Source organism: Macrobrachium nipponense, chromosome 20, assembly GCF_015104395.2.
Source record: "Macrobrachium nipponense isolate FS-2020 chromosome 20, ASM1510439v2, whole genome shotgun sequence".
Taxonomy (NCBI): domain Eukaryota; kingdom Metazoa; phylum Arthropoda; class Malacostraca; order Decapoda; family Palaemonidae; genus Macrobrachium; species Macrobrachium nipponense.
Genome location: NC_061089.1, coordinates 3,576,055 through 3,588,774, shown reverse-complemented (window position 1 = coordinate 3,588,774; position 12,720 = coordinate 3,576,055). Strand labels below are relative to the sequence as shown.

At 38.4% G+C, this 12,720-nt stretch overlaps 1 protein-coding gene across 1 annotated transcript; it reads right to left on the bottom strand.

The window, feature by feature from the left end:
* Positions 1–1,033: 1,033 nt before the first annotated feature.
* Positions 1,034–1,864, bottom strand: LOC135195543 (reticulocyte-binding protein homolog 2a-like). The gene has a single exon (XM_064221801.1). It carries the CDS (start codon positions 1,862–1,864, stop codon positions 1,034–1,036), a length of 831 nt encoding a protein of 276 aa, XP_064077871.1.
* Positions 1,865–12,720: the final 10,856 nt, after the last annotated feature.

The following is a 12,720-nucleotide window of genomic DNA, read 5'->3' as shown; positions in this document are numbered from 1 at the left end:
TATCTTATATATATATATATATTATAGGCCTTTATCGATCTTAAGTGATCTCACCCTGGGGGCATGGGCATTACTAAGAGAGCGTCATTGAAAGGGGTTTTATATTTGTTTTCCAGGGGTGGGCCCTTCCCCTCTCTCAGCTTTCTTAGCTAGCCAAGATAGATGAAATCCTCAGTTTGATGACCCTGCATCTGGTAACGCCTCCAGGTCATTCCTCTGTTTTTGATAGAAAACAGGTGGTTCCTTTACAGAGTCCAAAATCAAGCATTTCTCTGCTCATTGTTGGGAAATTCTGGTTCCTTTTGCAATCCAATTACTCCTTTGCTGTAGACAGGAAGCTTCCAATCTCCAGAGCGGACGACGTCGAAATACAGCGACTCCTGATGGTATCCTCTGATGTCTTAGTGCCCTTGCCACACTGGGATCAAACATGTTTGCATTATAGAGCATTAAACTTACGGGTTTTTACGCCGTGCCAGAGGTTGCCACGGTAGTATAATGCAAGTATTTGATCCATTATGCATTGCATAACCATATTTTGCATATTTAAAAGGCATTGAACTTACGGGTTTTACGCCACGCCAGAGGTTGCCACTGCAGTATATGCAAGAAATGGGATTTAATATGTAATGCATAACCCATGTAGTTGCATGAAAACTTACGGGTTCTTACGCCGCCCAGAGGTTGGCCTTCCACGCATGTGATTTAGCATTGATACCCATTCCGAGGGTATCATGTGCAGGAGAGAGAGGGAGTGCACCACAGTCCAATCTTGGAGAAGGGATGCGCAACAATCCACTCTTCGGGGCACTTGTTGCCAGTCCACTAGCTGCTGTAGTCTGTCCACCGCTCAGAGCTGCTTCCACAACTACATCCAGGAGTGATTTCCTTCGCAAAAGTCAGCCTGTTCCTGTTCCCAACAGCAGAGTTATCCTGGCTTGTTTCTTCTGCAAGCAAACCACCAGTTCTTCTAAAAATGCTGAGGTTCCTTTGTGTGCACCCTTTACTTGACGGCGTTTCCCTTGTAGAGCTCTCAGAACATCTTTGCTTCTTGCCCCAGTTTTCGGAGGTTGGCTGCAGATCCCTTGATTTGGAGAAGTTTTTCTTTGAGGCTGTCCATTTGTCTGGAGAGAGCTTCGTAGTTGATCTGGGGCTTCCTCAGACATCGAGCTTTATCCGAAGCCTTTTTCTCTTCAGCTTTCCTCTCAGATATAGGAGCCTTCATTCCTTGACGCTCCTGTTCTCCTGTAAGCATTTTTACTTTAGTTTCCAAGCCTCTGATCTTCGTGTCCTTGGCCAAGGTCTCCTCCTGGAGGCTTTCGAGTTCCAAGATTGCCTCCATCTTTTCAAACTCCTTCATCTCTAATTCCTCCTTCGCTTCAGCCAATTCAAATTCAAGTTGAACTTTCCTTCTTCTTATTTCATTCAGCTTTCCATTTGCCGTCGGGTTTTCTGCTACAACAGTTTGAGATGCTTTCTTCATACGGATGACTTCCATTTGCTTGAGGGTGCACTCATTTTCCAGTCGGAGGAGCTCTCTGTCTTTCTGCAAGTTCTCCTCCTTCAGCTTTTCCAGTTCCTCCTTTTTCTCATCTAATTCGGCTTTACATTTGTGGAGCTGTTTCACATTTTCTTGGGCCATCTGTTTCTCAGCGACAAGGACTTGTAACTCGTCCTCTAAGTCGCTGATCTTGGAGGTCTTCTGCTCCCTTTCCTTCTTCAGACTTTCAATGGTCTTCTCTTTCATTCTGTTCTCTTTGCGAAGGCTTTGCAAGTCCTCATTTAGCTCGGTTATCCTGACTTGCATTTCTAGCCTGCTATCTTCTCTTTGCTGTAGATCTCGATGCAACGTCTCCTTCTCCATCTCGAGAACTGCGACAGTGTTTTCCAAAATAATCAGCTTCTGGTCCTTCTCTTCTCTCTCTTTCATTTGCACTTCGGTTACCTTTGCCTTTTCTATAATTTTGCTTTTCAGTATTTGCATTTCTTCGGACATTGAATAGATTTTGTGTGCCTTCCTTTTCTTTGTTCAATACTTCGAGGTCCTCTTATGTGTTCTTCCATCTTCATTCTTCCTTGATCAGGGCCTTTACCTTTCGTGCTAATTCATTGATCAGCTGGTCTTTCTCTAACTTCTCTTTTTCAAACCTTAAAAAGAAAAAGGCATTTTCATTCTTCAGATTACTTCCTCGAACTTTCGACTAGTATCCAAATGGGGTGATTCTTCTTCACTATCCGAACTGTCATCATCTTCGCAGTCTGACTGACTGTCTTCTTCATTATCCGAAGCGTCGTCTTCTTATTTATCCGAAATATCGAGTTCGTCAATCTCAGAATGAACAACTTGGTTCTCTAGATTTCCAGCCTCCTCAAGACAGCCAGAGAAATCGACAAAGAACCGAACCATACTATGCCAAATCCACGAAGTATAAATACTTCAGTGAATAGCACAAGGTATGGCAAGCAAAAACCACATAATCTCGCGGGGACTTGATGAAACGCGAATTCAAAGCACTGTGCAAGCACAACTGTAAGCAAACTTAGAAACATCTTTGTTTGTTATAAATCAACTCTCTCTCTGACTTATCATTAATTTAAAAAAAAGACGCGTGACGTTTCTGGATTCTGCTGGGATTCTTGCGTCTTTGCTGTCTTCGGGAATGCTTGCTGATCCCCGGACACAGTTGATGTGTCTGGGTCCCTGAGTCATTTTGGGCTTCCACGGAGCTGCTTCGGTCTTCAGAAGAGAGGAATTTCTGTGCAGTCCTCGGGGACCTTCTGAGCACCCTGGATCCATTCAGAAGAAGGAATTTCTATGCAGTGCTCAGGGACTTTCTGAACACCCTGGAGCCATCTTCACACACGCACACGCACACACACATATCTTTGTGAACTATATTTTTTTAGTAGAATAGCTGACAACTGATTCACACGATATCCATCAAATGAAGAAAGCTAATTAGAATGTAGATTTATTATTGATATATTTCGTTACAAGAATATCAATTTGATATTTTGCCTCCTCAGTTCCTACTGGAATTTTTTTGAGAGCAGGAGTACTGTTGACATTTTATCATATCTGCTCATACTTCAGTATGATATGGTTAAAATATTTTCAATTTAAAGTGTTAACAAAGTTAGAATTGCGAATTGATCAACATATTTTCTCTTTATTTCTAGCATTAGCTCAGGGCTTAATGTAAATTGACTGATATATTTGTACTTTATAAGTACATGGGCAGTCTTGAGTAGAAATTGGCCCATACATTTTTTACTTTATAAGTATTAGCTCTGGTTTTAGTATAAATCGACCTATACATTTTCATTTTATAATTATTAGCTTACTTGTAAGTATAAATTGAGCAATATATTTTCACTTTATAAGTATTACTAGCTTAATTGTAAGTATCAATTAACCAATATATTTTTCACTTTATACTATTAGCCTCCGGCATTAGTGGAAATTGACCAACATATTTTCAGTTTTAGTATTGGCTCAGGTTCTAACACAATGAACCAGTATATTCCAGCTTAACAGATTTTTACCTAAATATATAGTCCAGTATATTCTCACTTTATAAGTGCTAAATAAAAATTGAAACTCAGACGCGTTTCAGATTCCAATTCACTCAGTGCAGTTCCTAGAACCTATACGATACTTTGTCATCCGAAAGTTGTAACAAATGATAGGGTATTGAAAAGGGGATATATATATATATATCTATATATATATATATATATATATATATATATATATGATATATATATATATATATATATATATATAATATATGTATATATATTATATATATATATGAATAATTTATCACATCGAACCGTGATCCATTTATATATCAATTCAAGCTACAAATGTCCTTTAATATCTAAATTCAACTTTACCTCCCAAATGATATCATATATGTACCGAAGGGGAATTTTTTAGTTGATAATAATTTCGTCCCCCCCATGGGATCGAACCACCGTCCAAGTGAACGGGGACGAAATCAGGACATGTCAGTGACCGCTATCCAATCAGCCAACAGAGCGTCTCTGTTGGCTGATTGGATAGCGTCACTGACTGTCCTGATTTCGTCCCCGTTCACTTGGACGGTGGTTCGATCCCATGGGGGGACGAATTATTATCAACTAAAAATTCCCCTTCGGTACATATATGAAAATATATCATTTGGGAGGTAAAGTGAATTTAAATATTAAAGGACATTTGTAGCTTGAATTGATATATATATATATATATATATATATCTATATATATATATATATATATATATATATATAATATATTCAACTTGTTTAATTTGGGAAATACTTGTCCTGAGGTGTGAATATAATCTATATATATATATATATATATATATATATATATATATATATATATATATTATATAATATATATAGATATAGATATAGATATAGTAATGGGGCAAATTAGCTCCAGCATTTGGTAACCTCGTGACGTCACACCTCAGGACAAGTGAACGGCATTGCGAGTGAGTAGTATGTAAAGACCACAGATGGCAGCATGTAAAAGCCTAACATGAATAAAAATAATAAAGACATAACAAAATAAGCTAATGACTGAGAGAAGAATGAAGAGGGCAGTATGGCATAGCGAAATGCAAAATGCGTCGTCCGTCGTCTGCAAGGAAAGAGAGATGTCTCCGCCCACAGAAGTTAGGCCACACATCAGCTGACGAATGTAAACAAAACTTTGGGTTTGGGTTTTTAGGAAACGAAACTCGCCAGCATATTACAATAAATTTATGAATAACATTGATTTATATAACAAAATATGCATATTGCTATTGTAAAATATGGATATATATCACAATTTCATATTCACACAACATAGAAATTATAAAAACAACAAAGTAAGCTAATGATGGAGGAGAACAGAGAGGGTAGTAAGGCGGAACGAACGGCGTCGTCTGCTATAATAGTGAGATATCTCCGCCCACAGTGGCTGTAGGGCCGGGGTCTGGCCGAACGCTCAGTGCACTTCGGGAATATGCGTGCGGGTGTGGAGGAGTGAGGGGACCGTCGTTGATAATAAGCGCTGTAGGCGGTGGACCTGTATTTCGTCTTGACCACTTTTCCCAGTTTATTGTATCAGCTTCCTTTAACGAAGGATGTTATTGTTAGGTGAAGTTTATTTTTCATTTTTTCTGTCGAAGAATCTCGAATTGCAACAACTTAGATTTGAACCAGTCCTGCAATATAGCACTAACCGTTACAGAATTCCGATGGAGTAAAAGCGCATCACAGCTTTCACAATTCCAGAGGTTTAGGCTGGCTTCTGCAAGGAGCTCCGGAGGCGTATTACTTCTTAGTCAAAATAAGGCACCTGCGGGCCTAATGTAAGCCCATTAGAATACCGGTTCTGTAGAAAAATGGCATCCAGAGGGCAGACTACCGCTGGAACAGGGACGTGCAGAGGGGGGGTGCTAGGGGTGCCCAAGCACCTGCCCCTTTTGCTACTGTATTAAAAGTGCCCTTTTGAAAGGATGTATTATAGGCCAGCCGCCTATGCGGCCTATCTTGTGTCAATGATAATAATAATAATAATAATAATAATAATAATAATAATAATAATAATAATAATAATAGACAAAACAAAATGGTAATGAAGAACAGTAGGAGAAGGAAAACCAACCTAAGCATGGCATGGATAGACTATAAGAAAAGCCTTCGACATGATACCACACACATGGCTAATAGAATGCCTGAAAATATATGGGGCAGAGGAAAATACCATCAGCTTCCTCAAAATACAATGCGCAACTGGAATACAATACTTACAAGCTCTGGAATAAACTAGCAGAGGTTAATATCAGGAGAGGGATCTTCCCAGGGCGACTCACTGTCCCACTACCTCTTCGTAGTAGCCATGATTCCCATGACAAAAGAAAGTACTACAGAAGATGGATGCCGGTGGTACCAACTCAAGAAACGAGGCAACAGAATCAACCATCTGATGTTCATGGACGACATCAAGCTGTATGGTAAGAGCATCAAGGAAATAGATACCCCTAATCCAGACTGTAAGGATTGTATCTGGGGACATCAGGATGGAGTTTGGAATAGAAAAATGCGCCTTAGTCAACATACAAAAAGGCAAAGTAACGAGAACTGAAGGGATAAATAAAGCTACCAGTATGGGAGCACATCAAACACATAGATGAGACAGGATACAAATACCTGGGAATGAATGGAAGGAAGGAGATATAAACACCAAGAGATGAAGGACACGATCAGGAAAGAATATATGCAGAGCTCAAGGCGATACTCAGTCAAACTCAACGCCGGAAATATGATAAAAGCCATAAACACATGGGCAGTGCCAGTAACTCAGATACAGCGCAGGAATAGTGGAATGGACGAAGGCAGAACTCCGCAGCATAGATCAAGAAAACCAGGAAACATATGACAATACACAAAGCACTACACCCAAGAGCAATACGGACAGACTATACATAACACGAAAGGAAGGAGGGAGAGGACTACTAAGTATAGAGGGACTGCGTTCAACATCGAAAACAGAGCACTGGGGCAATATCTGAAAACAGTGAGACGAGTGGCTAAAGAGTGCATGGGGGAAGAAGGACTAATAAAAGCAGAACGAAGACCCACCGAAAAAATATAGAGACCGGAGAAAGACAGAAAGAACAGAGGACTGGCACAACAAACCAATGCACGGACAATACATGAGACAGACTAAAGAACTAGCCAGCGATGACAATTGGCAATGGCTACAGAGGGGAGAGCTCAAGAAGGAAACTGAAGGAATGATAACAGCGGCACAAGATCAGGCCCTAAGAACCAGATATGTTCAAAGTACGATAGACGGAAATAACATCTCTCCCATATGTAGGAAGTGCAATACGAGAAGTGAAACCATAAACCACATAGCAAGTGAATGCCCGGCACTTGCACAGAACCAGTACAAAAAGAGGCATGATTCAGTAGCAAAAGCCCTCCACTGGAGCCTGTGCAAGAAACATCAGCTACCTTGCAGTAATAAGTGGTACGAGCACCAACCTGAAGGAGTGATAGAAAACGATCAGGCAAAGATCCTCTGGGACTATGGTATCAGAACGGATAGGGTGATACGTGCAAACAGACCAGACGTGACGTTGATTGACAAGGTCAAGAAGAAAGTATCACTCACTGATGTCGCAATACTATGGGACACCAGAGTTGAAGAGAAAGAGAGGGAAAAATTGGATAAGTATCAAGATCTGAAAATAGAAATAAGAAGGATATGGGATATGCCAGTGGAAATCGTACCCATAATCATAGGAGCACTAGGCACGATCCCAAGATCCCTGAAAAGGAATCTAGAAAAACTAGAAGCTGAAGTAGCTCCAGGACTCATGCAGAAGAGTGTGATCCTAGAAACGGCACACGTAGTAAGAAGAGTGATGGACTCCTAAGGAGGCAGGATGCAACCCGGAACCCCACACTATAAATACCACCCAGTCGAATTGGAGGACTGTGATAGAACAAAAAAAAAAAAAAAAAAATAATAATAATAATAATAAACAAGAGCTTGTAGAAATGGGTATTATATCTTGGCAACACTGGGTCACCCAAGATCAGCTGACTATATGTCTCACTGTCTGGTAACACTGGGGCCAAGGCAAGCTCAGCTGAGATAGATTATTGACAACAGGCCAGGTAAGCTTTCCTAGTTATTTTAACTGGTATTGCCTCTGCATTAAGGCTTTGACTCCTTTTTTAGCTATAAAAAGTGTAATAACAAAAAGAGGGAGAGAGACAGTGGACCAAGTGAGTCGAGTAAATTAATAGATTTGGAGAGGAAAATAGAAACGGGGCCACAGTAATGTGGACTGGAACGCCGAACGGTACAGATACCGGTATGATTCATTGTAGGTGGCCATTAACCTACTGAATGAGACACATACAGCTTGTGTTTCATTTCATTTGTTTCATAATGTGTCCAATTAAGTTCTTGCGCTGCACGTGTATTTAGTTTTCGATTTTTAAATCAACAATACCCAACTGGATGGTGAAAAAATCTGTTCATTTCTCATTTTCGTTTTTTTTTTATTCACTTGTTTTCGCCATTTAGCATTCGAGAATCATGTTTATGTCGTGTTATTAATGAAGCTTAATAAATGTTTATGCTTATCTGAGTAAATATTGATAACTGCGAATCGGCGATCATGTTGTGGGTCCAAAAAGCCATATATTAGCGAAATATGCTGATAAACATTCATTTCTATATTTTTGCCCTTTTTTTTCACTTGAGCACCTGCCCTGGAAAAGTTCTCTGCACGTCCCTGCGCTGGAATCCTAGTAGGATTTCATCAAACATTAAACCTGATTTACCTTATTATAAAAAAAAAACAAAAAAAGACCCACACCATGATTCCTACTTTCTCCACTTTCTAGAGGGCACAGAGTCATTCAAGAATCCGTCCTGTGGCCATTTTGGGTTCCTTTGGCTCAGTCTTAGGAGATAGACTAAGTTATGCGGATTTTTCTTATATCATACCATATCAAATAGGACACTTTATCGTAATCTAGAGAGGATGGTAAGTGTATTTATCAAACATTTGAACTGGTCACAATATGTACAATTGCACAATTCATCATTTACAAAAAAGAGAAAACACAACACAAGATGGTGTTCATGATCAGTTATTAGAGGCTGATCAATAACTTGAATATGAGGACAAACTCGACCAAAACCAATACTTTACTGATCAGCCAAGTTCCTAACCGCACGCCCACTCCATGATTTCCTGCACTTTTAAGTTACCTTAGAATATTTATTGTTCACGCCAAGACACCTTTTTTTGCAGAACTCCAAAATACAGCTAACAGTATTCAAGGTAAATCATAGTATTGAAGTATATGTTTCAAGTCCCTTAATCTGATAGCAGGCTCTCGGGACCTTTATCGTGCAAACAGAATTGGTTGAATTGGTGTGTAAATGCAAAGTCCAAATATATATTTCATTGCGGTGTTTCAGCTATAGAGTTAGTTCGTGCTATGAATCCCACATAAACTGTGATGACAACACGTTACGCTTCCAGCACCAACATATGTTGTTCCCCAATACATTAAAAGTATGGAACATCAACAAAGCTGACTGCTGTCGGATTTTTCCAAAATTATGGTGTTAATTTAGAGCAACATGCAACCTACCCATTGATTTCTTGTCGTTTTTTTATTCATGTCTATGTGTGCTTACTCGCTGCTTCTTTATTATTCTTCGCACTTTGACATATATCTACACTCTTGTATGAGAGACTGCGTTTAACTTGGTTTTTTTTTATGTACTTACGTTATTGTCTGACAAAGCGTGTTCAACAATTTTTTTTTTATGAATTTACATTTTTGTACGAGAAAACGTGTTCAGCTAGGTTGTTTCATGAATTCATATTCTTGTATGACAAAGTTTGTTTAACAAGTTGTATATATATATATATATATTTATATATATATATATAAGATTCTTGTATGAGTGAGCATTTTCAACTAGTTTTTCGTGATAAACTAGTTTTTGTCCATGAATTACATTCTTACATAAGAAAGCGTGATCAACCAGTTCTGTCCATGAATTACATTCTCAATAAGAAAGCGTGATCAACCTGGTTTCTGTCCATGAATTACATTCTTATATAAGAAAGCGTGATCAACTAGCTTTTGTCCATGAATTACATTCTTATATAAAAAAAACGTGATCAACCAGGTTCTGTCCATGAATTATATTCCTATATAAGAAAGCGTGATCAACCAGGTTCTGTCCATGAATTACATTCTTATATAAGAAAGCGTGATCAACTAGGGTTTTATCATGCACTTACATTCGTGCACGAAAGAGAACGTTCAGCTAAGTTTTTTCATGTATTTGCATTCTTGTATGAGAAAGTCTGATCAACGAGGTTTTCTTCATAAATTCACATTCTTCTATGAGAGCCAGATCACCTTGTTTTCTTTCATAAATTTATACTCTCGTACGAAAGCGAGCGTTTAAATTGAGTCTTTATTTTTATTGGATTTGTATTATTGTATGAGAGTGTGTTCAACTAGATTTGTTCAGTGAATTTACATTCTTGTATAAGAAAGCTTGATCAACTATACTTTGTTTTTTTCCATCTGTCCATCCGCCTTTGTTGATTTCGCATGGTAACATTGCGTCTCGGGGTTTAAATAGTTACGTTATGTGTAAGTTTTAGGTAAATAAAAGGATATCTGGGAGTACATTTGCAACTGAAAAGTGTTTTAATAATTTACTGTATGCGAATTACACCGTTAATATTCGAAATGGGATATTATTTAAAGCCCGGGATGCAGTGTTACCATGCGCAAACACCACAGGCGGATGGACAGATGGAAAAAAACAGAGTATGGATTTTATCAAGAATTTGGCGCTCTTTCCAGAGACAGCATTTAATTAAGTTTTTTCATGTATTTTCATTTTCGAACGAGAGAGTTGTTCAACTAAGTTTACATCGTATTTGCATTCTTGTATGAGCGAATGTGTTAAACTTTGTTCTTTACATATTTACATTCATGCATGAGAGAGCTCGTTTAACCACGCTTTCTTATGTATTTGCATTCAAATATGTTTATCTTTTTACGTATTTATCTATTTACATTTTTTTGCCAATTTCCATTTTTCATGACAAAGCACTTTTAACTAGGTTTTCTTAATATACTGGCATTTTTGTATGGAAATCATGTTCAACTAGGTTTTTTTTCACTAATTTAAATACTTGTATGAGGGCTCATGTTGACACAGACTTTTTTCATACATTTACATTCCTGAACGATTGACCATGTTCAATAAACTTTTTTGCACTTATTTGCATTCTTGCAGGAGAAAGCGTGTTTAAATACATTTTTTTTCTAAGTATATGTATTCTTGTAAGAGAAAACATGTTCACCTAATTTTATACGGGCCAAGTTTTCTTTTAACGTATTTGTATTTTTGTATGACAAGGCGTATTCAACTGGTTAATGATAAGAGTAATAATCAGCCTTAAATTCTAACAATATTTTTAGGTTAGTTCACAATTCTCAAGTCTTGGTGTTCCTTCACTCTAATCACAACTTGGGAATTTCGCAGGCTCATGAAAAGAGTATTTGTTTATTTGTGCTTATTTTTCCAATGAAAAACGAGTTTGGTCTCACGACAATAAATATCTTTTAACTCGTTTTGATAAACTGAAACTTGACGACTTATGGATGGTACTCCCTGTTTACCTTTTCATCGGTCTCTGGACATCCGTATAGCTATCTCGCACGACCTTCTTCCTCTCTTCTTCGATATGTTGTCCATCCTGTAACATATTCAAAAAGCAATTTATTATTATTATTATTATTATTATTATTATTATTATTATTATTATTATTATTATTATTATTATTATTATTATTTTGGTAAAAGACCCTCTTTTAAGCAAATTCTGTTAAAGAGAATGGCAGAATTAAGCGAGTTGATTTTATATATTGTTTTTCTATTTTCCTTACAATCTGCTTCTCTGGCTCAGCGATGTTTCTGAGTAACTGGCCAGTATTCACAATGGGAATATTTAAAAATTAGAAAAATGCTGAAGGTAGTCATTCATTTAATTATAAAAGGATCACAGGTCCAGGTCAAGCAGGGGTCGTAATCAGTGCCGGTATTATTTCGTAGGCATAGTTCAGTCCCAGGCCGGGGTCGTCTTTGGTTTACAGCTGGTGTTGACTCTGGTATAGTTGGTATCACGTGACGTTTCGACCTCCTCGCAGGTCATCTTCTTGACGAGTCGGTAGAAGGACTGTAGCAAGGGAGAATCTGCATGACGGTATTTATATCGGCTCGGACCTAGAGTTGAATTCTCATCGGTCAGCACCAGCTGTGAGCCAAAGACGACCCCGACCTGGAATTGAACTACGCCTACGGAATAATACCGGCACTGATTACGACCCCTACTTGACTTGGACCTGAGATCCTCCTTTAATAAAATAAAGATCACTTTCGGCATTTTTATAATAATAATAATAATAATAATAATAATAATAATAATAATAATAATAATAATAATAATAATACTAATAATAACAAACTATTCGGAACCAACCAGAAAAGACTATACAGCCAACTAAGAGGGAAGACAACCACCCAGAAATTCCTGAAGCCGAACCAAGTAAGAGACTCTGGGAAAACATATGGAGCAATCCGGTATCACAACAAAACATGCAACATGGCTCCAGGAAGTCAAGGAAGAAGAACAGGGAGAATAAAACAAAGATGCACAGAGATCACGACAGACACAGTCAGACACCAACTAAAGAAAAATGCCAAACTGGAAAGCCCCAGGTCCCGATGAAGTCCATGGATACTGGCTCAAAAACTTCAAGGCCCTACACCCACGAATAGCAGAACAACTCCAGCATTGTATCTCAAATCACCATGCACCCAAATGGATGACCACAGAGACATCCTTAGTACAAAAAGACAAGAGTAAGGGAAATATAGCCAGTAACTACAGGCCTATCACCTGCCTACCAATAATGTGGAAGTTACTAACAGGTATCATCATTGAAAGGCTAGTACAACTACCTAGTAGGAAGCAAGCACCATACCCCACCAACAGAAAGGCTGCAGAAGGAAGTGTAGGAGCACAAAAGACCAGCTCCTGATAGACAAAATGGTAATGAACGACAGTAGGAGAAGGAAAACCA

Excerpts from the sequence above, each read along its gene's own strand:
- LOC135195543 (XM_064221801.1), bottom strand. The coding sequence starts at position 1,864 with ATGGAGAAGGAGACGTTGCATCGAGATCTACAGCAAAGAGAAGATAGC.